Raw genomic sequence first — 26610 nt, forward strand, 5'->3', positions numbered from 1 at the left:
CCAAGTGGGTTATTTCCCTCCACACGGACGAGGTGGCACATTTCTGCAAAAAGGGGGAAAGTTCCCCAATTTTATGAAATAATAATTTCTGTTATCCTGTTGGAAGGAGTTTTAATTTTGCACGCAACGCGCTTGCGTATTCGTATGCCCATGGGTGAGCGCTCGTGAAGAGGCACACAATCAGACGTACAAATTCGCGCGAACGCATGAATACATAAAAACTACAAAGGTATTAAAAATTCATCAAATTAAACAACAAAAAAAGGGGAAATTAATGAGTAATTAAAAACAAAAAAAAAAAAGCAGGTAAAAGGGGGGGGATGCGTATGGCAGCATGGTGGAAAGATGTGCACCTGCTTCGCTGCCATGCACCCACAAGATAAACTAACGGTTTATGCTACTTTTCACGTTTAACAAAATGATCCTGCAGGGGGGGAAGTCTTTACCCAATGTTGGCACCGTGAGTACTGTCCCACTTCCAACGATACACGTAGGTCGTGCTATCCGTGATCATTTGAGCAGAAAAGGTCCACGCTGCAACCCCTCCTAGCTAAACATGGACAGGTGAAACAACTTGAAATAAATGAAGTAGATAAATACAACCAACATTATGACGAAGAGGCACCAAGACAGCCGTTGCTGCCTCACACTAAGATACGTCTTCTTTAATTCCTTGGCACTGTTAAAAGCATTTATATTGGCATCATAAATATTGTTATTTAAAATTTCGATATTTTCCTTCTGCGTAAAAACCAGGTGTGCGAAATCTTTAAACACTTCCTGTGCTTGCGCAACTTGGCACTGAATTTTTTTAATTCCTTCAAACCTTTGTGTTGCTATTTCGCTGTCTATTAAACGATCATTTTCGTTAAACTGGTCCAACTCATAATCATACACACTGGCGGATTCGATAAAATCGTCATTATCGACAAAATCATCATTGTCGGGAAAATCTTCATCCACATGGAGAATAAAATTATCCTTGGTAAGAGGATTTTTCCCCAAAGTGTTCATATTGCTATTTTTTATTTTTTCCCCCTTTGCATTTTTTATATGACTATAATTCATTTCGCCATTTTCTATATTGGGCAATTCGTTGGCAGCTTTTTTTACATTCACAGATATGCTCTCCAATTTATTTACTTCATTTTTAAAATGGATGTTTAATTTTTCGAAAATATATTTTTTCTTCTGCTTTTCGAATGGATTTTCAGCAAACTTTATTTCCCAATCACGGAATAAATTTTCTGTCTCAATAACCTTGACATATATTTGTTGAATTTCTTCATGCAAGGCTTCTATAATTCTTTTGGATATTAAATTGTTTTTTAAGTTTTCTAAATTTTCCTCTGCATATATCATATTCTTCTTAATCAACAGGATGTTGTCTTTTATTTTTTTTTCATTTTCGTCTGCCTTTGCTTCCTCTGCGAGAGGGTTGTTTTCGCTATAGTAATTTTTGTACGACATTTTGACCTGTCCTCTGTTCAGCGGGTTTATACCCTATTTTTCGTGCGCTTCCCCCTTTTAACCGCTTTACTTGTCCTGCCCTCACAACGCAGTTTAAGGTACTCCCCCTTGTAAGGAAGAGTAACCAATCAGACACAAACCTCGTGATGCGCGTCTGCTATATGATTAAACGAAACAAAACATCCCCAATGCGCGCATGTATTCGCGTGTGCATTTTAACTTTTGCTGCAAAGGCATCATAATTTACATGATCTTTAGTTATGGGGGGGGAGGGGAACGACCAAGGGGCTTTGCGCCACACGTGTAATTATTCACTTTCACATACGTGTGTTTTTGTGCAAATGTGCACAGCGCACGTGCGGATGGGCAATCTCAATCACTTGGCCGACGTGCTAACTTGTATAATGCCAACCCGCTGCGTCATTTTTTCCCTTCGCAAGGTTGTGCGAACTGCTGGGTTGAATAGTTCAGGTGATGCATGCGCAAGTGGAATGGCCCAATCGGTGGAAATCTTACACAATCAGGAAAAAATTAACTAAAAGGTGGGAAAAATTGCCAACTCGAGAAAAAATTCCAAACACGGAAAAATTAACACAAGTTGAATAAAACGAAGGGGCAGCGAACGGATGCAGTATTATACCCTCATTACAAGTAGCGCGTTACGCAAGTTTGCTAAACGAACTGACGCTACGCAGTAATGTGAAATGGGAAAAAAAGGAAACATACGCAAATTCCCTTGTACTCACAAAATAATTACATTTCTACATTTTCGTCGCCTTCTTTCTGTTGAACGGAAAAAAAAGTACGCCATGAAATTAAAAATTTTTTTTTTTTTTTTTTTGGCAAACGGGGAGGGAATATAAAATATGTGAGAAAAAAAAAAAGGTGGACCAAACAAAAAAATGTACCCAGAGGCATAGCCAAAATGAAATGCAAAATGAAACGCGCAAAGATCAGCAACAAAAGGAACACAAACAGAATCAACAATTGGGGCAGCAGAAGAAGTGTGAAAGGTGCCCCTCAAACCAATACCAACACGGAAAGCTATTTAAAAACGCTTTAAACGTATCACATATTGAAAAAATAGGAAGGGGATGAGCGAAATGGCGGGAACGGCACAAGGATGAGCGCGGTGTCCGAATGTACATCACGCAAGTAAGTGCGTGTGTATGTATGTATAAATTTGTGGAATTATTTCCTTTAAAAAAGCACATTTTTGTGCAACGTACCCAGATTTTGTGTTGTTCTGCTTAAAGGGCTACTAAATGAATTCGTTACCCACGATGGGTCAGATTTGTTTTTTTCCCATTTGTCCTTTTTGCGAGTTTCAAGGATATGGAGGTTTTTTCATGTAGGCATAAATCGAAATAACTCTGTTAGTGTACTTCCACCAAGTAATGAAATGTAACATAATGCAACTTCTTTGCGACTATTGGTTAACCTCTGCACGGGTTAACTGCTACAGGTGGAAGGAAAATTTTTTCGGCACTGAACAGCGCTGGGGGAAAAACATAATATATGGCAAGGTCGCAGTTATTCTGCCAAACGAAAGCATAATCGCATTACTGCAGTTGTAGCTTCAGTTGGGTCACTGGTGTGTGTCCTTAAGGGCCTGATACGGGAAAGACAAGAAGCTTAAATCTCCCCCTCGGTCGAATGTATTCCCCCCAGTTGTTTTTTCTTAACTTTGTTCACTTTGGTGTAGCAAAAAAAAAACTTCGTATCGTATTTCTCCCCACCCTTCCACAGCTGTTCGCACATCAAACACATGAAATAGGAAATTACCGGAGAGGGAAAATTTACGCTGTATCTCAGTTGACCTGTTTTAAGAGTTCCATTTCCTCATCACGTCCATGTGGAATTGTAGAAGCATGGCGGTGTGTGTGACCCCACGGCGCGATGACATTAAAGCGCTTTAGGTGCGGGACCAAGGGGACGACCTTTGTTGCCTAAAGGGAGGATGGTATATGTGTGTATACATATATATTATGCCCATGTGCTCGGTCCCACTTCTTAAGGGGTGCTACTTCTTGTCGAATTGTTATTTGCACATTGCAGACAATCACGATGCTGAGAGAAGTGACCAGGTTCGTGCGCTACAACACATCCCCTCTGCTCCGTACCGGCAATATGTCTACGCAAAGTAGAAATATTTTTCACAGCTTCGTTTATCAGTTGGAGGTTTTTAAATTACGTTAAGGAAAATTTTCTTATAAATAATTAAAGATAAACAAAAACAAATTTGTATCCCCTTTTAAACAAAAAAAAAGTAAGCAATGTGTGGAAAGAAGTATTCACAATGGGGCAAACAACGAAAAAGAAACGGTGAGACATTTTTTTAATTGCATTGATGTAATTTCTTTATTCAAAAAAAAAAGTAAAAAAAAAAATGCACCTAAAAATTGAGCTAAATAAAATTTTCTTCAAAATAATTTAATTGCGCTGAAAAAATTCTCCATAACATCAGCCATCAGTTGTCTGCTTTTCGTGTGGATAAGCAGACACACACGCGGCAAGAGAACGACAAAAAAAAAAGGGGAAAAAAGGAAAAATAAGAAAAAAAAAAGTAAATTTGCAAAATAAAAATTGGCCAAAAGGAAAAGCAACAAAATTGCAAAACAACAGTATGAACAAATAAACAAAATTAAGAAAGGGAACAAAATAATCGGCTTAAAATGAAGCCATGTGCATGGGACAACATCCACATCAAGGCAGGGCCAACCGTCGGAAATATTTTTCATTTGTGTGAGTAGGCGTTTACGCTGTGGGGAGTCGTAAAGAATTGTGTTCGCACGAATGGGGGAGTGACGCATATATGTGTATGCATATCGAACGTCCTTATCCATCTGAGGTGCTAAAAAATGGTCTGATTGGTGGGTAAGCATCTGTATGGGCACTTGCAAAAGGTTCGTTCGTAAAAACAGTTTCTGCAATGTGGGTTTCGCAAACGTGCGTGCTTCACGTATGGGTGTGTATATGTATGGGTGTGTGCATGTATGGGTGTGTACATGTATGGATGTATTTCTACCCCCCTCGCTGTGACCGCTCCTCGGCGGCTTAGTTGAGGCTGCTCAAATTGACAGACTTGGAGACGCCAAAGAAATCGCCGCTCTTCTGCTCGTTCATCCACCCGTGGGACATCATCGGGTAGACAAATTCATTCAAATTAGCATTCGCATTCCAAATGTTCTGTTCATTATTTCCTTCTTTTTTATAAGTAGAAAAGTCCATATTTAGTCGTACAAATCCATTTTCATCCGTCACTTCTGCATTCCTCACACCGACGCTGTTACCACTGTTCACCTCATCAAACCATCTGTTGTTATTACTCTCTATATTATTGTTATATAGAAAAGTGAGATTGTGTATATCTGGAATGGACGTGTTGTAATTCGATGCTGATGGTAACGGGTCACTTAGCTGGGTGTTCTTTTTAAACGGATAATTATTTTCACTAGACCAATTCATGTGGTTCACATTTTTTACGCTCGAGTGTGCGTTTTTCGTTTCACTATACTGTAACTCCTTCGATATTAAGCCTTTTATTTTTTTGAGAAAGTCTGACTTGTCATTACTGAATGGGAAATTTCTGTCCACGTTCATGGCGCTGTCGCTCAGTTCAGCGCCTTCTCGCAAATTCAGCTTCGCATTTTTCTCCTTTCCTATGGTGACGCTATTGGCTGGTTTTTTCTGCATCTGGTGTGGTGGTGCCATATTGGGAGTGGTCATAATTGATGTGGTCACATTCGGAATGGTCTCCTTTTTGCTGTTCAAATTTTTGCCATGACTTGAGGGGAGAAACATTTCCCCATTTCCATAACCTCTCTGTCCGAAGCGGTCCACCGTTGGGAATGCTCTCCCCTGGTCGCTCGATCCGAATCCGTTGGTTGCAAATGGGTTGGCGGAAAAACCGTTCTTGGCATACCCGTTCGCCGCGTCATCACCTCCAACGCCCCTCATATAGTTGACGCCACTGAAGTTTCCGTCTCTTTCGTTGTTCCCAACAAAGCTAGCCATGTGATCATTCCTGAACAGAACCATGCCATTTTTCCACGTGTCTATCTCCTCATTTTTATCAAACGCATCTTGGCTGATATGCGGCAGTTGTGGCATCCTCTGCTGCTGATTTAGCCCCATCTCCTGGTTTTTGTATTCATTATTGTGAAAAACAAAGGGGCTGAAATTTTTGGACGTAGGAAATGCGTCTGAATCGAGCATCTGGTTCGTGCTGCCCGTGTTGGTAGCGCTGTTGTTCATGCCGCTATTGTGGATGCTTCCTCCGATGGGGACGCCATACGAAATTGCTGGCTGCTGCGCACCTCCAAACTTCTCCTCATAGCAGTTCCTCCTCTTCCTTGCTTGCGGAAGATAATTTATTATGCCTTCCTCAAATGGTTGGTTTGGCACCTCTTCCTGGACTTCTCCCGTTGACATATGTTTTCCATTATGTGGCACGTTACTCAAGTTACCATTCTGATTGTATACACTTCTCTCCGTTTCGAACGACTTGGCGTTGCTCATCAAGTTTGTATACTGTCTGTTAGTTAGCTCTCCACTGTTATTAACAGAAAAGGCATCCCTAATTTCCGGGGGATTGTTCACATCCTTCACGCTGGAAAAGGATCCTACATTTTGCGAAATGAGAATGTCATCTATGGTTTTTATTATGCTGTTCAGGTTGTCATCTGCCTTGATCCCGTCATCAAAAATGGACATGGCATGCTTTGAGTTTCTCTTCTCAGTTGTGAACAGGTAATTTTCTGTTGTATCCTCTGGAAGGACGTACTTCGTCAGGTCATCCTCAAGGTGGAGGTTGCGGTTGATGGATGCCGCTGCTACTGCGACAGTGGAGGGGTAGCCAAAATGGGTTTCGTTGCTGCTGAGGGAGGAGAACCGTTGGGTAGCGAAACGATGAGTGGGGAAGCGTTCACCTAAATATGGTTTCTGTGCATGTGGTTGTTCTGTATATGGTTTATCTGCGAACCCTCCATCTATGCCGCCCTGGTCGGTGCCGCCTTGCTTGGAGCCGCCCGGGAAGTCCCTCTCCACCAGGGTTCCATTCTGTTCCTTCTTAATGGACTCCTTCAGGAGGTTATTTTCGTTCAAAAGGTACTTGATAACTTTCGCGTACTTGTCATTATTTTCCATAAAGGTAGACAGGGCTAGATTTTCAATTTTGCTAAGGACGTCTTTAATAGAATTTCCGTTGCTGCTATCTGGCAGGAGGAAATCTCCATCCACCGTGTCCTTATCGAGGGTGTCATTTATGCCACTTATTCCATTTATGTCATTTACGTCTCCTGTGGTTACTTCATTATCCCCATGGGGTGTTCTCTTTTTGCTCTTTATTTTCGCCTTTTCATTTTTTATTACGTTTCTTTTGCAGATATAGGCATCCCTATCTTTGTCGTATGAAGAAGACATGTTTGTATTTTCGGACGACCCATTAGCGGAATAATCACACGTATCGAATGAGTAAGTAGAAGCTGTTCCTTGCTTCTGATCAGTGGTATTGCTCTTCATTTTATTTTTATTTTTCTTGCTACATTTTGAACCCTGCAATAGGTCTACCTGTTCATTCGTTTTTATGTCTTCCGTTCCGTGTGCAAATCTGCATTTATTCCCATTAAAACATTTTCCTTTTCCCCAGAAGCTACAGATAGTTGATTTGTACGTGGCCAAGTGGACGCTTGGCTTTAGCGTGTCAATGTCGTGGGCGAACTTACAGTTTGCATCTCGACAGGGAATCTTCTTCTTCACATAATCACACAGCTTCGTGTTCCTTAAGTCAGGCATAGGCTTTAATTCGTCAATGCTATGGGCGTAATGGCAGTTGGACTCATTTAGACAGTAGTTTTTATTTTTCTGGAACGGGCACATTTTCGTTTTAAAAAATTGCTTCTTTATAAGCGACAGCGTTTCTGACTGCACCTGCGGTGCTTGCTTGTGACTTTTTTCGTTCATCGTTTGGGATAGGGGGGGCAGCAAAATGAAAAGCAAAAAAAGGGGCAAAAATAACACCACCGAAAGGGGGATACGAACGTAAGGGGAGCGTGAGAGCAGCTAAATGTGGCCAAAGTGAAAGAAAAAATATTTCAAATAATTTACGAACAGTTAGGTGCAATTAGCCAAAATGGAAGGCGCGGCGGAGGGTCGGTGGTAGTAGGGCAAATCAAACACGATGAACAATGTGGATAATCTACAAACTGTGTGTCCCGCCGACGTGGTTGGGCTGTGCACTGGAGTGACCCGTGAGGGGCAGAGGTTCAGCGCGTAGGTTCACATGCGTATATGTGCACCTCCGTACAAATACAAGTGCATAGAATAGTGGAGACGTACAACTGCTCTCTATGATCGCCCCTCACATAGCAGCAGCGGGAATCCCGCAGAGACGTGTGCGTATATATATGCCGACTTGTCGAGCTTCCCCGACATGCATGTGAAGAAAGGTACCAATCAACAGAGGTAGTGGTGCAAGCGATTTGTAGGCAAAAACAGGTGAAACGCAGCTTGTTCATTTGTCGGCCCTCCCTTGATAAAGCATAATTAATCTACTTGTGAGAAAAATAATTTAATGAGAAAAAGCTCCTCCTCTTTTTTTTTTAATTTACAAATAATGCATTATAATACAAAAAAAATGAACCATAAAGGAAAGCCAAATGGAGGACAACAAAAAAAAAAAAAAAAAATTTTAAACAAATTGGAACAAAACAAATAATTTAGATGACAAAAGAGAGTCAATAAAATTTGCCCTATGTGTAAAACAGAACTAACTGGTTGGCAATCATTTTCGGGGGAGGGACAAAGAAGTAAAAAGAAAACTGATTTTCACAGAAAAAAAACAAAACAAACTACATTCCGTGAACAAAATGGTTGCCTATGCAAGTGCACACTCTGGAGGGTAGTAAATCAGTATGTCCCACATGTGTGTGTATGTATTAGTACCTCCACTTACCATTGAACAAACGTATGTACGTACCCGTGGGGGTAATTCTTCTTGCGAAAGGAAGCAAGCAGGTGTACTTAGAAAAAAAAAAAAAAAAAACGCATCCACCTCAACAACGCACAGTTATATCAAAATATACAGCTAATTATAACCAAATGAGAAACATGAAAAGGATTGAAACAAGTATAGGTTTACAAAACGGGTCAGCGAAGGACCATCAAATGAGTCATCCTACATGTGCATGTGTGGATGTACATACTGATGTCGTTTTTTTTTTTTTTTTTTTTTTTAACAATAGACAAACATTTTACCTAAGCTGTTCTCTCATTATTGCTAAAAAAATTATGTGCAAAAAATGTTTACTCGTCCTACTCGACATGCGAATGCATCATTTGTCTAATACATACATGTGCATACACTTCGACCTTCACTTGGACACATAAACTGGGTCCGTCATTTGCCCCTCCGTGGCACATTCAAATTGTGAAGAAAAAAGAAAAAAATTTTAACTGCGCGGCTACATGTTGGCACTTTCACGTTGATAAAGGAAAAGGAAAAATAAAAATGTGTTCTCTGTATGATGCGGAAGAAAAGATGATCACACATGTATTTGTATATGCCAGAAAAATTGATTTAGAAAAAAAAAAAAACTTTTCAGTGAAAGAGGCTTACAGAATGGGTAAAACAAAATTGACGTGAAAAAAATGAATAAAGATGAGAAAAGGCGCGTTTGCGATGATGGAAATGGTTTTATTTGCTTGACTGATTAAAATTCGTTGCCTATTTGTGTACATAACGGTCAATACAAACAACTTACACGAATTGAAACTCCTGTTTGAGTGATTCTTTCCTTTTCCCTTCGCGGGATGCACATTTGAATAGCACGTTGGGGTAGTATTCACTGGTGGGTTATTCCTACAAAGGGAGGAATTCTTCCCGTTCCATCTTTGGTCAGCTCCACGCACGTACCAAAAAGGTTTTTTTTCTTTTTTTATTACATAATCGCCAACCGTTCTGCCTTTTTTTTTTTTTTTCCTTTTTCGGAGGAACCTCCACTTTTATGGTCACCCATTTTGTACGAAACAGAAATAGCTGTCACACAAGGTACTGTCTTCTGGTAGAATACTCCCACGTGGTGGGAATTGCCAAGAAAAAAAAAAATACCCACTCCTGTTTGGAAAACACATTGGTTTATTTCACCCCCTTTGAAGGAACATTTTTTTCAAACAGAACGGAAAAAAAAATCGAACAAACGCAGGCACGTTGAAAAATTGCAGCACCTGACTGTTGTTGTTTTGTTTTGTATATTTTCTTTTTCCCTCTTGTTGTATTATAATGAGGATTGACCCCCAAAAGAAGAAAATTCCCTCTACATAATCACACACATGAGCAAGCGTATTTTTTCTTTCTAAACTTTTCGATTCCTTTTTTTTTTTTTTTTTTTTTTTTTTACTTTTACGGGTGTGCGTGGCAACGTCCAGAAATGGATCCCCCCGCGGTGAGACAATTCTGCATCATAAGTAAACAGGAAAAAAAAAAAAAAAAATCCACGCTGGTATTTGTCTACCCACGTAGGAACTTGCACATTCATACACGCGTGACATGCTTAGGTGCACCTTGGAACTCACGTCCGGGGAACGCCAACTGATTCGCGCGACCCGTTCTTTGCAAACCCAAAAAAAGTAGTTGTTAACACTTTGTAGAAACCATCACGTCGCAGATTTATTCTTTTTTTTTTTTTTTTGTTAATCCGCTTTCTAAGGTGATTTCCTTTACATTGTAGCACTTCCTCATTCCTCGATAAAATTTATGATCGAATAAATTGTGTAGATCAAATGTGAGCGCTTAAGTTTTTCCTGCCACTTCTTACCATTTGGCAGAGGTGTGTTTCTACACACGGGCAGAAATGTGCAGACGGTCGAAATTTTCAACGCGCCAAATGAGTTCCCAAAAAGAGGAACTTCACCTATTTGTTCACATCACTTTGGAGGGGGTGTAAAAATTTGTGCCTTTTTCTTTTAACCACACGACGGAAATTTTTCAAATGTGTGTTACTCAGCAACTGCAGTGAAAAATACATCGACAGGTCGGCAGGAAAAAAAAAAAAAAATCGCGGCATACATGCATGCAAGGCAGAGATGTAAATTATCCCCTCCAGCAACATACCTTTCCTGGCTTCCAAGTTGGGGACAAATAGGAAATAGGAGAAAAAAAAAAAGAAAAACATAGGCATTTGGTTGAAAAGAAACAGAAAAGGGAATCCACCGAGGTAAACACTGACTCATTCACTTCGTACGCCTTGCTGCATTTGCATTCCCCCCACTTCCACATTTACATGTGCCTATAAGAAATTCGGAGATGGGAGCACCGTACGGAGAAGCAAGCACAAAGTATGGCGACATGCGCTAGAGATAAAGGTGCTGAAAAGGTTCCCACCTGGTAGGTTAATTCGACCGCCGAAAAAATGCCAACTTCCAAAAAAACAGTGAGAATAACTCACCATGCTTACCTATAACACATATGAACGGTATGTAAATGAATCTACAGCAAAAATCCTACCCGAGTGGGATATCTCTGATGGTTGGAAGGAAGAGTTATTGAATGTTAGAACTACAATGGGGAAATAACTTGTGCGGGAAAAAAAAAAAAATCCTCCAACAAACCATTGTTCGCATAATTTAGGACTACTCACAGGTGAGCGCTTAAGATGCGCTCTTAAGTACGGCTGTTTTTCCTCTCTTTTTTTTTTTTCTTTTTCACATATAGAGAGATTGAGGAAAGAAAAAAAAAATTTCATTACGAACAAGTAATGAGCGGCTGCTTTAGTACATAAAAAGGCGGCATTAAGTCATTCCCTCGCATACTGCTGGTGTTGGAAAGTTAAGCCAAGGGGGAAGCCATCCCCGGGGCGCGCTAATTGTAGGCACAAATCTAACCAACGCTTCATAAGTATATTTACGCATTCATACGTACGCACTTACTGCGTAACAGATAAGCACACACAAAACGGAAAGATGGCGGACGAACAAATATCCCCACACAGCAAACGGAACGACGAAGGTCCCATCAGCAACGGGAGAACAAGTCACGAGAACTGCTTCATCGCAAAAGACATAGAAGATAACAACCGTATGATGAGCAGTCTCACTTGTCACTTGGTAAATAACCCAAAGGAAAAACTCAACACGCATGAAAACAATGGCATTTTGAGTGACAAAAAAAATGGGCACCTATCTGAGAGAAAGGATGCCCCCAGTAAGGCCATCCCAGAGGTAATAAGAAAAACAGTAAATATTAATCACAAGGATGAAACAGTAACATATGTATACACCCTCGTCTGCTATAAAAATTATAACATTTTTTTTATCTCGCCGAATGGGAAATTTGCTGTGTGGGTACATTCTCACAATGTCATTATGCCCTTCTCGGTGGAACAAGAAACGGAAATCATTTTTGGAGAAAGGAACTATCCCTACTTGGAAATGTTTTGTGCTCAGTTTATGAAGGACCATGCCGCTCGGATGAAGTATAAGTCGATTATGTTTGCCATATATCTTCACAACATGTGCTTCGATGACACGAAAGCTTTAAAAGAAATATTTGCTGCGCTGAGTACTATGGTTTAAGTAGGTTTTACAGCGTCCAAATAGGTGTGAGCTGAGATGTGTACACGCGGTTATGCGCACCTTCCCAGGGTAGGAGAGGGTGCCATTCGTCATTACTGTGATAAGCATGCCAATTCTGCAGTTTGTTTAGTCTTCATTTTATTATTACAAGCGGAAGGAGCGGCAGAGGGGGAAATATCCCCCTCGTAGAGCTAGCTACAATGTTTTTTTTTTTTTTCATTTACTTCCCCGTTGTCATTTCATGCGTTTGAGAATAATTTGCTTGCATGAGCGGACGGACAGATCGATGGATAAGGATCCCCCGGGATGTGTTTAAAAAATGCCCAGTTATGCCCGCTGAACGGCTATTTTTTTTCCGCCATTTGTGTGTACCAACTTGTGTGCAATTTTGAGAAAAAAAAAAAAAAAAAAGCTAGCCAGCGATATATTTTTTTTTTTTTTTTTTTGGCTAGAATTCCAATCCTTCGTTATCTTTTTATTCGCAATTTGGTCCAACTCATACATTTCCATTTTTTCCAACTAGGGGGTGTCTTCATTTAGTCCGGACCCATATGAACTGTAAGAATTATCTGCACATTTGTTGCCATTATTTTTGGCCTTCCAACTATTTTTCCATTTTTGGATATCGTACGCCTTTTCGATGCGACCTGCTTCAGATCAACTTGGAGGCCCTATTTTCTCCTCCTTTCACTCTTAATGGAGGACGAGTGCGGAAAGGCCTTTTTCCCGCCGCGCGTGGAGTTCTGTTTTTCCTTCATTGCCTTATTTTCGTTGCTTATGAAGAAACAAAAAAATAGGGCATATCCCAACAGCTTGAGGTTCTTAATCAATTGGGAAAATAAATTATTTTTTCTCGGACATGTTGAGTTTTCCTGCTCGGCAATTTTTCTTTGGTGATATTCTTCCCCTTTACACTTGTGTCCCATCCTCAAGTTGTGCGAGCGGTTTTGATGGTTTGCCCCCTGGGGGTGGTCTCGCCGGTTGAGCTGGTCAACAGGGTCAACGCTAAATCTGCCGCTAGAACCACTTTCACGCTTACGGGGGAGACCACCAGAGGCAACGGCTCCCCTATTGGAACCCACTTCACGGAAGGGTCTTCTAAGGGGCCGAAAATAATGGCTGCATCTTTTTCTCAGTTCTGCCTCCATATAGGACCTATTCGTGAAATACATGCCTTTCAAATAATTATCGAATTCCAGTGAGCATCTTTTGTTCATATAGACATTACCCTCATTTGGACTAACGGGGTCTCCTGCATGAAGGCACCTACTGTCATGCGGCTGACAAAAGGGGTGACAAACGTAACGAAATGATCCATTTTGAATATCATAGGGGCAGGCATAACTGAATTGATTGTCTTTACAGTTTTGCCCCCCACATGGGTTATAGTAATAGTGCATACTACTTACATGGACTAGCGGGTTGAAGTTACTTATGCTACTTTTTTCCAGAACCTTCCCATTGCTTCTTTCCAGGTAGATATGGTTTGGCATGTACACCACATGGTCGTCTTTTTTTTGTTTTTCCTCTTTGGCATCGTTCGTTAAAGCATTTTCCTCTGTGCGTCTTTTCCCATACGCTTTGGGAGGCATAACGAATCGTCTATCCTCTTGGAAGACATCATTTTGGTTCCTCCTGATCCTGTCCAACTTTAAATTATGTTGCCAGTCGGATGCTGATCCTGGGGAATCTTCACTGAGGGAATATTTCCTCACTGCAAAGTATTTGTAGTTTGTTTCGTACATATCCTCAATACTGTCATTTGAAGACACAACTGTTTCAGTGCTGGACATGATGTTGTAATGCTCTGTATCGTTGCGGGGGGATTCCAGGCACGTATCCTCCTTAGCATTGGACTCTTCCTCCATCTTGGTTTCAACCTGACTTCCCTTTTGATGGAATGTTTGCTTATAACCTGTGTAGTCCTCACGTATGCGATACCTTTTCCTTGTTAAGTCTTTTAGCACATGGAAGTTTCTTCCCAATTCTGTGTACCCCTTTGATTCGTCATGCCCTTTCACAAGTTTTCCATTTTTACGTTTCTCCTTGGAATTCCTCTCCTCTATGGCTTCAATTTCTCCATCGACCAGGTTAACGCGCATTTTTTTTTTTTTTTCTGCCTTCCTTTAAGCTTGATAGTTCGTTTTTATTTACTTCCGTTTGGCTGGTCCTTCTGATGAATGCTCACGTTTCTGCACTTGGTTGGCTTGCAATTTTGCGCCAGCTGTGCATCCGCGTGGCAACTGTCCCGCATGACATGTTCCGCTGTTCCGTCATTCGTGTGGCTTTGTCTTAACGTTTCGCGGAAAAAGGGAAAAAAAGAGAAAAAACGAAAAAATGGTACAAACTCGTTTCAAACGTGTTATAGAAAGATCCCCAAACTTTATTTCGCTTGATGAATTGCCCACTCCACGCAAGGTACCAATCGAAAATAAACGCCCGCGCTTGAAGAAATTCCCCTCTCGCCGTGCACATCACGCATGCACTCTCGCAGGATGTTTTTTCTTCTGACGAAATGGCCTTTTTGCAAAGCGCAAAGTTTTCCACATTAACGGAACCTCTCATTACACTCCTACGCGAATGTCTTCCTTTTTTTACGCGCAGTTGTACATTGTAACGTACAAATATTATCACAAGGTCTGACAAATGTGTAAATTATTAGTAGGGCATATTTTTTAAGAAGTCATTTTCACCGAAAGGGTGTCACTGTGCCCGAAAATAAAGGGCTGATAAATTTAGCGCTTGTGGAAGATTAATATAAACAATTTTAAAAGCGCATTTAGAAGGAGTACATAGGAACTGAAATGAATCCCGTTTATGTCTTTTTTTCCACTTTCCAAATTTCTACGATCGAACTGTTCTTTTGTGCAGAATTAAAGTTGATTTAAAGTAGACACAAAAAAAAGACATGGCATCATGTGGTCCACAATTTTACGAATCAGCCCACTTTTTTTGATTGAACGATTTGGCAACACACTTTTAAAAAAATTCGCCCCTTTTTGTATGAACCATTCAGAAAAAAAAAAAAAAAAAAAAAAACGCCAAATTAAGCTAGCTTATAGTTATTTTCCCCCCTAAGGTTATTTCCCCTTCGTTTTTAAAACCACCTCCCCATGAGCCCCCCAAACAAGGCTTGTTACAAATTCAGGAGAAAAAGCCTCTTGGGTAACCCCCAAAGTGAAGCACACATGCAAAATAAAAAAAGGGCCACCTTTTTAATGACCATGGTTTAATCCATATATCCGTTTAAATGTATTTACACGTGCTTTTACAAAATGGACAAAATTTAATTCAAATGTGTGTATGCGCATTTTCAACGCGTGGGGATATTTATCGACATAAAAATGAAGTGGATCACACATCAATGTGAATGATAAAGGGTTAACACCAACTGTGTCGTGGTGATGGTTGTGCGTAAATCAAAAATAAGAAAAAAAAATCCACTTTGTGTGTGTAGCTCATTGGTGGGAAGAATAGTCCATGCGAAAGTTACACGATAAATATGGATATTCACCACGTGAAGTCTCGCGTAGGGAACAAAAAAAAAAAAAAAAAAAATGAAAGAAAAATTCATCCCGAAGGGCAGATCGCATTTACGGGGGCTTCTTACCCCGTGCAAAATTAAAACGCTACACAGCCCGTAGCATTAAAGTACACGCTGTGTCCACATGGCGAGATTTGGATGCCCCTCAAGGGTAACCCCACTTGACAGCGCCACAGCTTCACTTTATGTGGGCCCGCCTTAGCGTCACCGACCGGACGAACAGAATGTCCCTAATTTTGGCGATGTCGTTGCTGTTCATCCACCCGTAATCCTTCGTACACACGTCCTGCGTCTTCAAATTGGATAAATAATCTGCGACGTTGTTGTCATATATGTCTATGTACTGATATATCGTTGAAAGTTTCAGGGGGCTCACGGAAAAGTGGGACTCCGCTGAAAAACTTTTTCTCAAATGAAAGGTGATTGATTTTTTTAAAAACTGAAAAATGTCATTAATTTCTTCATCCATCTGGGGAGTAATTTCATCATTTGAGGAGGCAGCACTTGAATATATGTCGAACATATTTTTAAGATCATTTATGTCCTTCGGGTATTCGTTACTCGTTGGTGGATGGTAGCCAGACTTGTCCCCATGGGAGATATTACCCAAATGGTCGTCATAAGGTTGGGAGAAACTTTGCGACAATTCGGAATATATGTTAAAATCTCTTTTTTCGTTTTCATCCCTGTGTTCTTGGTCCGTGTGAGGTTCTGTTTTCACGCTCATTGTGTTACTCCCCTTTTGCGAAGTGTCCTCTCGTCTGCCCTTTTTATTTGCTTTCCTTGTACCCGTAGTATTTACCTTTTTAATAATTTTTGTAACTACCCTATCGATAAATTTTTTTCTCTTTAGAATAATTCTGTTCATTTCATTTGCACTCTTCATCTTAACCTCCCTAAAGTAGTTGTCCCTAAAATCTATGGTTTGGTAGATATAACTGGAGGGGTCCTTCCGCGGGTCGTAGCCATATTTACAATAGGTGCGTCTCCAGGGTCCATCCGCAAAATAGAAGCAAATTCGCGAGAAGCAACTCTTCAGACAGTATGTGCTCACACTGTCTAGATGTTCCAATATGACTTCCTTTGACCAGATGGGTCTCACTTCGAACAGATCCTTTACCCTTTTATATAACTTATCGGACACGTATTTTTTTAATGCAGAATCGAATGGGATACATGGAAATGTGGGGTCGTCAAATTTTGCTATCGGGTTACAATGGACTGTTTGTTTACTTACTATAATTTGGTTGCTCTGCATTTCTGAGTGGTTTACACTTCGACTTGCGGTTCTAGATTGGCTAGTTTCGTGGTCGTCCTGAGGGTGGCCGCTCCTTGGGGGGTATCCCATCAGCAGCTCTTCCCCGTCGGAGTGGTCATGCGAACGGTCATCACAATGCACACCTGCAGCATCGCTATACTCACCCACGGTTTTACCCAAATGGTCATGATTTTGCACTTGTTCCTCGACCACCCCGTGCACACTTGGGGGCATCCCAACCACCCCCTTCACTGTGGAACCTGCCGGCGCTCCCTGTTCAGTTCTGTTAATGATAAGCTCCTGAATGAACTTCTCCATTTCTTCTTTGCTCGCTTCCACGTTGGAACAAATCGGCGCAGTAAATTTGCTTATTAAATATCTGTACTCCCTGAGATACCTACCCGTAGTTGTGGCTTCGTAATTTCTGTAGAAATAAGGATTGGTACTTTTGCTATGGATGCAACAGTTCAATTCGTACCCTTCGCTTTCGTCCGAGGAAAATTCACTTTCCTTAACATGGTCGAATAATTCAATATTACTTTTACAGCTTATGATTTTCTTGTACAATTCATTGTAATCTGAGTCCGAGAAGTAGTCATCCTCTTGGGTACCCGTCTGCATCATGTGGTTAAACCTGGCGTCGTCAAAAGGGGGTGGTCCTGCAGGTGGAAGTTGCGCTTGGACATATACTCCTGGATGGGTTTCCGCCATGGCAACGTTCATTCCGTTGCTGCACATGGGGTTTCCCACATTTTGTCCCATTTCTCCAATCGGCATGTCCGTTATGTAACCCACCGGGTTTTTTTCCTCCTTTTCTCCAATGCCAATTCGGTGGAGGCCATCTCCGTTTGAACTGGGCACAAAGAAATTCGCATCATTTTTGTTACTTCCACATTTTGGTAAAAATAAATGGACGTCTTTATTATGCCCCACGTGATTGTTACTGCTTATATTTGGAGTATAGCCTGGTTCGTAGCTAGCCATTTTATCACAACCATACACCTGTGCATTTAGGTTCATCATGTTCGAGGTTTGCCTCATATGGTTGCACATCTGTGTGTCCATCATGTTGTTCCAGCTGTGTGTTTCACGATTTGAAAGGTAATCCATGTGGGGTACATTTTGTCCTATCGCCCTGTCGGTTAGCAGTTCTCCACTCTGAGAAAACGTGCTCGGGAAGAAGTGTTCACCCCTGCAATCTGGTAGAGGATTTTCCAAATGGTCAAAGGGGTCATGTGATCTTCCTTCCACTTCCACCACTCCTTCGGCTGATTTTTTTTTTTTTTTTTTTTTTTTTCCCCCTCTCCTGTCCCCCCCTCGTTAAGTAGTGTATATAATTCGTGCTGTAATCGCGCCTATTATAAAACGTGGGAATATAGTAAAAGTCGATCATGTTGTCAAAGTAGTACATGTACCGAACAAACCCCAGGAATTCAAATTTGTACACATTCTTCCTTGTCCTTTTAACTTTAATTAACACGTTGTTCACTTTTGCCGAATTGGCTGACACGAAGGAGGAAAACATGTCATTGTTGTTAACTCTTAAGATTAAATTTTCGTCATTTATGTGTCCATTTTTCTGAAGATGAAATAATTCTGTTATTTTTTTTATCCCCCCTAAGCTTTCCACGGCTGATAATCCTCTGCTTCCTTTTTTGATCCTCCCTGGGATTTCCACGCAGATATATTCGCTCTTCCTCACCTTATCAAAGTAGACGCTTTCGTTTCGTTCTTTTTTTTTCTTCCTCTTCGTGTAGACGTCCTCGCTGGGCGGATCGCCTTCCTCCCCGGGGATCGCTGCGGTGAGGGGGTTTAGCAGAGCGGTTAGTAGAATTGACATCGGCACGGTTTGAGGCACAGTTAAGCGCTCATCTCGGTGTGCACACAGCTACACATGCAAAGTGCACATCGGGACCATGGCAATCCCTTCTGCCTATTCTGCACTTACCTTCCTCATCGATGGCCATTTTGCACTTTAGCGGCTGACAATACTTCCTCAGGGGGGAGAGTCAACACGTAGGCCTCCCCCTTCTCTGCAGCGCCCTCTATGTGGTGTACCCTTTTGGGCACTTTTCCCCCTTTGCAAATTTCACCGCGGGTACCGTTAGTGAGATTGCCCCATTCCCCCAATTTGTGTGCAGACGAGGGGAGCAAGCGGCATCCCCAAAGGGGAGAACAACACGAATGCTGCGTCAGAAGGTTCACACGGATGGGAAAAATTAATAAACGAGGAGAAAAAAAAAATTATGAACACTTCAAGTGGAAAGTAGTAAAAGTGGCATAAATGACAAACTTGGCGGAGATGCGTTTACCCCCCCCTCTTCTACGTCACAAAAAGGAAACCAAATTTTGTGCTGCAGAATGTGCTGAATAGGAGGGCTTGCACAAAATTGTGTTTCGTTCGGGACGGAGCAAGCCGCTTCGAAGAAAGGCACCCATATTGCCTACGCGTAATTGCGAGACGTACGTTGAAAATACGTTTATGTAGGAAACGCTACACCCAAGTGTGATTTTCACAAGGAGAGCATAAATCAGTGGAGACGAGAACAAAGGAACCATGGAACGTGGGGAGGGGAGGAAAAAATTGCCGAACGGGGGTTATCGTATTAGCAGAAAATTGGAAAGTGCGGCGTAAATTGTTGCTTGGCGTGTAGGAAGGGGGAAGGAACAAATAGGGTAAGAATAACCGCAGCTTTGCTCGGCTTGCCACCCCAAGTGCTGCACACAAATGTACAATGCTGACGCTGCACAGAATAAAAAGAATAAGCAACGCCCACCGCCTACTGCTGAACGAAGAGAGAAACAAGATTCACGTGGTCATAAATGATCATGAAGACTTCCTACGAAATAATAACAGCAAAGCGTGCAGGAACAAGTATAAAAATGTAGGCAACCTTCACAGAATCATCCATACCGGGGTGTTAAAAGGGCACAAAAATGTGTACTTCTACAAAGGTTTATTGCGCGTCGCGGAGAAGAGAAAAAATGACCTAAGTTTACACCAAATAAATATAATTCTAAAGGCACTCCTACGGGGGAAGATTTATAGATATGTCTCATTTCACTCGTTTGAGATGCCCATTTTGAATCACCTAAATTGGCTGAGCGGATTGATTAACCATGTGGAGGAAGCAGACAAGTATAAAAAAATCCATCTGAAGGAGGGAGAACACATGTTAGGGAAACACCAACCCAGTGGGGGAGACCCTTCCAAAGTGAGGGAAATAATTTCAGACCAATTCGACATCTTAGTTGATATATTCAAAAGCTACCTAAAAATTCGGAATTTTCATTTTCCCTTTTTAAGCCAAACGATTTTCTTCTTTATAGTTAAAAATTGCCAGTACCTACCAGATGGGCAAAATTTATTGTCCATTTGGGGCATGTACGTGAAGCGAGTTCTGTCCAACCACCGTGTGGTGAATCCAACGGAGGGGTGTCCACCCCAAATTGGCAGAAATCAACAAGCAGGCGTATATTCCAATGCGTATCTTTTTATCCCCCCGGTTTGTGCACCCCAAGGGGAAGAATCACCAACGGTTAAACTGTACAGATATAAGTACATGCATAACATTCACGCAAAAACGGTAAGAAATTATACCATTGTATTAAAAAATGAGAAGACGTATAAAAGGGGAGGGGAAAAAAATCATCCCTGTAAACCCATATTTTGTAAGAATGGAAATCTCACTCTTTGCAAATATATGGTTATGCTCATTTTGAAGCAAGACAAATTAGCTACCTACTACAAGCTGCTCAAACAGAAAAGGACACCTTACAAAAATGGATACCTTTCAAATGGCTACTTGTACAAAATGAAGAACACAAATATGGTGTTGGATTTCCAGTCGAAGAAGTATCTAATCAAAGTAGGGTTCGTGCACAATCGGGCGTTCCTCCGAGGGGAAGGGTTTAACAAGGATATGGTGACGAATGGACATTTCCTGCGAAGCGTTTCCAACTGGATGTCAAAGCTTAAAATGAGGTGTCGCCTCCTTAGCGGGGGCATAAACCCGGATTGATGGCAACTTCAGTGGTACTGTCCGATCACGCAAGTGTTACACTGACAACACGAACTAGGCGAGCCAGTCTTCCCCGCCCATATCAGCAACAGTCGGTGCTCACGTATCCATCGGTGTGCATTTCTGCCTTTAATTTAATGCGCAAAGGAAAGGCTATTTTAAAATGAAGTTGACGTTATTCACAATTTATGTGGACATAAACAAGGGGGATAAAGGGATGGACATGCTGTTAAAAAAGGGGACAGTGTTACAGCAATTAAAATGAAAAGATGCGAAAAATATAAGTAAAATCGAATGCAACGAATACGGCTAAATAAAAAAACGAATAGGCGAAAACAAATGCGCGGAACGAATAAAACGCACCGTTGCGTTACAGCAAACGAAGGTATGCGAATGGAGACCTTCTAATTAGAGTCAAATCATTTGCCAACCGGATGAGCAAAGTGGTGTCTGCCCATCGGTATGGCTCTCTAGCTGTTTTTTTTTTTTTTTTTTTTTTTTTTTTTTTTAACTTATTCGTAAATTCACAAATTAGTTAGTAAAACCGCTATCCCACTAAAGGATAACCGGATAAATACCAACGTGGCTTGCTTTTTCCCTTCTGACAATTCCAGGGTGCACTACTTCTCACTCATCATCCTGCTGAGCCTGTCCTGCTCAATCAGCTCCAAGCACTTGGCGGCCGTTTTTCGGCGCGCCCGTTGATTGGACGGTTCTCTGTTTGGGCAATTCCCCTCGGCCTGGATTTGCACATTCTCATTGTTGGCTACCGTAACGGTGCTTCCTTCCTTTTCGTTACCAATAACGCCCGTCTCTGTTGACAAAGGGTTGCCAATTCTATTGTTGGTGCCACTCTCCTGGAGGTTATTTGTGGGCATATCCTGGGGAATCCCCGTGGAATAATCATTCACAAAAGGAGTGCTATTCTTTATGGGCATGTCAGACGGTTGATTCATTTCACTGTACGGATGGACTTCTCCGTTGGAGTAACCACTTGTATGTCCGTTCCAGGGGAGTTGTCCTCCATTTGGGGCACACATCTCTGACATGCCACTAAACGTTTGGTAGGGCACATTCCCGGGGTTAGTTGTGACCTGTTCGCAAGGGGGGGTGTATCCCTCGCCGGGCTGATACTCTCCACCACATGGGGGGTTTTCACCCGCTGGGCTCACTTGGTTGATCGGTACATCAGCATGATGCGACGTTCCCCCGAACGGTAACTGCTCCTCCACATTCTTGTTACCCTTCTCATTTGGCAGCATATTATCATACGCGTCGCCAACGGGTAGGTCATTCACTGCTTGCTTCGCTTCCACGTTGTGCCCAACTACACTGCACTGGTATTCGCTGTGCAACCCACTAGCATGAATGTTCATTTTGTTGGTAGCCATCGAATGGGCGAAGTTGTCCTGTTCGCTTATCGACATTTGGAGGAGGTCCTCATTGTTATAGTGCCCGTAGCTGTTGCAAATGTTCACATTCATGCTGTTCATGTTCATGCTGGGGTTGTCCTCATAGAGAGGCATATCATGTAACCCGTGGTATGAGCCCTGCGATGCGATGTGGTGTATGCTAGAAGGTACATCGTATGGAATGCCACTCGGTAGGATGTGCGATGGGGCGTGGCACGCAGCGATGTTAACACCATCCAGGGGAAGGTTCTGCTGGGCTAATGCGTTCATCAGATGATCGTTCTGAGTCTGCTTCTCATTTAGCAACTGCAGGACCCTCTGATACTGCACCATCTGAGATTTTATGCGAAAATTCAAATTCTCATTTAGCTTCACCTGGTAGAGTAGATCCTTTTCCAGCTCCATTTTCCTATTCTGCACTTTCAATATTCTTTTATTCATCCGATTGTAAATGTCGTCGTCTGAATCTGGTTCTTCTTTCAAAACGAGGTTGTTGTTTTCATCACACTCATCCGCGAGGTCTTCCTTCATTTGTATGAACATCACATGGGGGTATACATCAATGGTAACAAAGTTGTTTGGTAAAAAAATCTGATTGCATGATGCGTCTGTAAATCCTCCCCAGGAATATATTGTCTCATTTTTTGCAAAACATTTTAAACACGCCTTCGCACTGAAGTCGTTAATATATTGGAACCTTTTTGACTCAAAGGAATACAAGGCGGACGGCATTTTCTCGATATACCTACACGTGTATTCTTCTCCCCCGAGGATAAATATATGATTGTGGACGGAGATTAAGGCGTGACATGCTCTGTTCTCATTCAGGGGGTTCACATAAACTGGCAAAATGGACCACCTCCATTTATTCCCACAATTTTGCAAAACCAACAATCTGCTACTTACACTTGTCTTCTTTCTCATTTTTCCTCCGTACAAAATCAGGTTGTTCGTTTTATTTTCCACGTCATACCATACGGCCGTGGCGTGAAAGTACCTCCCCAAGGGATCCACAAATTGGTACGCTACTTCTTCCCACTGGAAGTAAAGAACTTTTTTCCTCTCACATTTTCTACTTTTTGTATATTTTTTTTTTCCCTTTTTTATGTTCAACACCCAGAGGTCATTTTTATAAGAAGAAGTTTCCTCATCATCGCATACATTTTCGTTTCCCCCGAATAGGACTAAATGGGGATATAAAAAATCCAGGGTATGTCCAAACCTACTGCTTGGCTTCCTTCCCACAGTTTGGATGTGGACCCATGTCCTCTTAACCCTTCTGAGGGAATAATCCCCATTTTTCTCTGCGTCCATATCTGAATCTTCATCGGAGGGGGAGGAAGCACTACCACACGAGGAGTTGCTTCCCCTGAGCAGCAAACTTTTAACTGGAACGCGCGAATTCACAAGCACGTTTTCATCCTCCTCATCAAATTGGTTATCCCTTTTGCGGTAATAGCTGGACCGAAAGAAGGTTGAGTCGCATGCAGGCAACGAGTTGGAAGAAGAGGACGATGAGGAGGAGACGAACCCACCCGAGGCAGACTCGCCAGATGCAGACCCGCTCGATGCAGAGCACAAGTGGGACGATGCGCAAGACCACTTCCTCTTCTTCTGATTGGTTAACACGTTACTTTCTTGGGGGGGAGCCCCTTCCATTGTCGCATCAGGTTTTGCATCACTACAAGATTCTTCCTTCAGGGAAGCTGAGCCAATATCCACGTCAAGGTTGTCCTCCCCCCCGGGGGCATCACAATTTTTGCCTCTCCCCGTTAAGTTTTCGCCAAGCGTTTCTTCTTCTTTAACTACATCCTCTTCTGCTTCTTTTTTTACTACACCATTTTGAGGGCCCTCATTTGGGGGGTCACCCTGCTTGTCCTCTTCATTAGGATCCTCTTTCATAACCGCATTGTTAGCGAAGCCATGTTGGTTCTCATTCATAGGGTTTCCGTCGGGAAGTTGTTCTCCCTCAGATTTATCCGAATGATCATTACACTCCGTCCGATTATGCTCGTTGTTTTCTTCTACCGTGGGGCTGTCGCTGGTGTCACTTTCGTCCTCCCCTTCCCGTTCCCCACTACATCTGCTGCCGCTCCGGCTTCGCCCAGCACGATATGAAATTCTGCTCAAGTTCAAGGCACACAGTCGGTCATCCGCTAACATATCATTCTTCACCTTCCCCCCGTGAATAAACAAAAAAACACCGTTTATCCCCAGATTTACGACACAAGACGAGTGGAATGCCCTTCCTTCAGGCACATTATGCGTCTTCACTTTCACCCAGTTTTCGAAATCGTCATTTTCCTCTTCACAAATGTATAAATCGTTAAACGTTTTTTGTAGAGAATTCTCTACAGACATCCTACTGTATTTACTGTAGGGGACATCTTCTTCGTCACCCTTGGCTTGTGCACATCCGTTTGCGTAATTTTTTAGAAACTCCTCTTCTGGTAGCCCTCCCCCGAAGAGTACAACTTTATACCTTCCATGGATGAACCTGTTATGGTAACGAGACTTGTCCTCATTACTTATGTAATGCTTTCCACTGTTAGTGCATTGGGTGAATAATTTCTCTTCCTTGTATGCCTCCTCCGGGTTACTCTCCCCTATTTCGCTATCCACATCATAGCCACAGTTTTTAGCGCTTATTTCAGCCCGTCCATATTTACATTCCTCCTGACTTGAAATAAACCCAGACTTTATCGCGTATGAGTACGCATCGTCCATCCGGTGTGCTGAGCGCGTCTGGTCCGTCTCTTCATCATCGTCTCTTCCCGACGAACCAGTCACATCCTCCGTTGCGCTTAACTCATAGTAATGATGTAGGGAATGTCCTACCCGACCTTCTGGTCTGTTCCTGCCTAAATATTCTCTCCTCTTGTCATTAGTAAAAAGTGTTAGTGACATTCTTAAAGACCGGGGATTAACAAAAAGAGAATAGGTGGCACGCGTGGTGATGGTCTTACACTCGTTTAAAAACGATATGCCTTTTTTCTTTTCTCGTGGGGCTGTAAAATATACACGTTCGTGTATTCACTGTTGTGCCACCGTATGTATAAGTGAACCTAGCGCGTTGTCAACGCACACAACGGTCAGATAAGTGCGTCTGAGCATAGCACTTGGCTTATATATCCATCAAGCTTTCTTTCCCCCATTTCGGGTCTCATTTTTTTGACAAAAATTAAAAAAATGGACGCTTTGAATCGGAAAAATCAAAGGAGAAAAACTGGGGGAAGGAAGTCAACCCATGGTTATAGGCACATGGGGCTCTTCATTTAATTAAAACGCTGAAACAAACGCAAGTTAATAATCCTTCTTTGTAGAAGTAGCCATGCTTATACAATTATACTTATAGTTACCTACCTATATGCATAAATTTATGTAACCTACCACCTATTGGCACTTACAGAAAGAAGGTACAGTTCGAACAAAAAAAAATGTTGTACATTATTGTATAGAACTGCTTCGTCCTGTGGCAGTAAAAAAAAAAAAAACAATAAAATAATAGAATGAAAAGTTCATTCCAACAATTTTGACATACTCAAAGTAGAGAAAAAAAAAGCAGTGTTGCGTTCTGATGGTTCTCACTTTTTCTGCATTTTTTGCGTATGTTAAAATGGCGCAGAATTCAATAGCAGTTTCGCGCCAGAAAAAAAAGGGCAATTTATAGGGGCAAAAAAGAGAAAAAAAAAAATATATACATACATGCTTGATTACGCCGTATAGCGCGCATGCCTGCATAAACCCCATGTACGTTGGAAAAAAAAAAAAGAATAATATATTTTTTTAAAAAATAGCCTTTTAAGAAGCAAAAAAGCATTTTTATTTCCCGAGTTTCATGACCCTTTAGTTAGCATCGGATAAACCAGCGCATGAACATACAGATTAGTATACATATGCTTCGCGTGTATAGGATGCCCAGAATTGTCATGCAACCACTCCGGCGTCCATGAATGTCGAGTTTAACACACTATGTTACCCACATGCAAACATAAGGTAAAACTTTTCAAAGCACATACTTGTGAAGCTTTGGATATATGACATGTTAAAGCTTACCTATATATGAGGATATGCTAATGAGAACCTGCATGTGACGAGGACTTCTTTTCTTGTGCAGAACAGTTTCTACCAGTTTGGTAATTCCCCATGGCTCCAGCGTTACCCGTCGTAACATTGTACCATGCGGATGTCCACAGGGGGGCAACTCCATTTTGATACCCCTCTTTCTTATATGGAAAATCTCCTAAAAAGGGACGCCTCCCATTTTGCACGGAAATCATAGCGTTAAAAAGCATAAGCGGCAATGCAGCTTTTACCAACGAATGGCACCAC

The 26610-nt window shown here is 41.8% G+C and overlaps 7 protein-coding genes across 7 annotated transcripts; 2 read left to right on the forward strand and 5 right to left on the reverse strand.

The window, feature by feature from the left end:
* Positions 1-546: 546 nt before the first annotated feature.
* Positions 547-1470, reverse strand: PCOAH_00007310 (Syntaxin 5; the record flags this gene model as incomplete). Its single annotated transcript, XM_020057541.1, has 1 exon — positions 547-1470. The coding sequence occupies one exon, from the start codon at positions 1468-1470 to the stop codon at positions 547-549; it is 924 nt and encodes a 307-aa protein (XP_019913345.1).
* A 3057-nt stretch (positions 1471-4527) lies between these two features.
* PCOAH_00007320 (Uncharacterized protein) lies at positions 4528-7434 on the reverse strand (the record flags this gene model as incomplete). Its single annotated transcript, XM_020057542.1, has 1 exon — positions 4528-7434. One exon carries the CDS (start codon positions 7432-7434, stop codon positions 4528-4530), a length of 2907 nt encoding a protein of 968 aa, XP_019913048.1.
* Positions 7435-11430: 3996 nt separating this feature from the next.
* PCOAH_00007330 (Uncharacterized protein) lies at positions 11431-12042 on the forward strand (the record flags this gene model as incomplete). The annotated part of the gene is made up of 1 exon (XM_020057543.1): positions 11431-12042. One exon carries the CDS (start codon positions 11431-11433, stop codon positions 12040-12042), a length of 612 nt encoding a protein of 203 aa, XP_019913143.1.
* A 671-nt stretch (positions 12043-12713) lies between these two features.
* Positions 12714-14144, reverse strand: PCOAH_00007340 (Uncharacterized protein; the record flags this gene model as incomplete). Its single annotated transcript, XM_020057544.1, has 1 exon — positions 12714-14144. One exon carries the CDS (start codon positions 14142-14144, stop codon positions 12714-12716), a length of 1431 nt encoding a protein of 476 aa, XP_019913193.1.
* A 1620-nt stretch (positions 14145-15764) lies between these two features.
* On the reverse strand, positions 15765-18811 carry PCOAH_00007350 (Uncharacterized protein; the record flags this gene model as incomplete). The annotated part of the gene is made up of 3 exons (XM_020057545.1): positions 15765-18043; positions 18096-18641; positions 18793-18811. 3 exons carry the CDS (start codon positions 18809-18811, stop codon positions 15765-15767), a joined length of 2844 nt encoding a protein of 947 aa, XP_019913301.1.
* A 768-nt stretch (positions 18812-19579) lies between these two features.
* On the forward strand, positions 19580-20866 carry PCOAH_00007360 (Uncharacterized protein; the record flags this gene model as incomplete). Its single annotated transcript, XM_020057546.1, has 1 exon — positions 19580-20866. The coding sequence occupies one exon, from the start codon at positions 19580-19582 to the stop codon at positions 20864-20866; it is 1287 nt and encodes a 428-aa protein (XP_019913002.1).
* Positions 20867-21486: 620 nt separating this feature from the next.
* On the reverse strand, positions 21487-25185 carry PCOAH_00007370 (Uncharacterized protein; the record flags this gene model as incomplete). Its single annotated transcript, XM_020057547.1, has 1 exon — positions 21487-25185. One exon carries the CDS (start codon positions 25183-25185, stop codon positions 21487-21489), a length of 3699 nt encoding a protein of 1232 aa, XP_019913101.1.
* Positions 25186-26610: the final 1425 nt, after the last annotated feature.

Source organism: Plasmodium coatneyi, chromosome 4 (genome assembly GCF_001680005.1).
Source record: "Plasmodium coatneyi strain Hackeri chromosome 4, complete sequence".
NCBI classification, from domain to species: domain Eukaryota; phylum Apicomplexa; class Aconoidasida; order Haemosporida; family Plasmodiidae; genus Plasmodium; species Plasmodium coatneyi.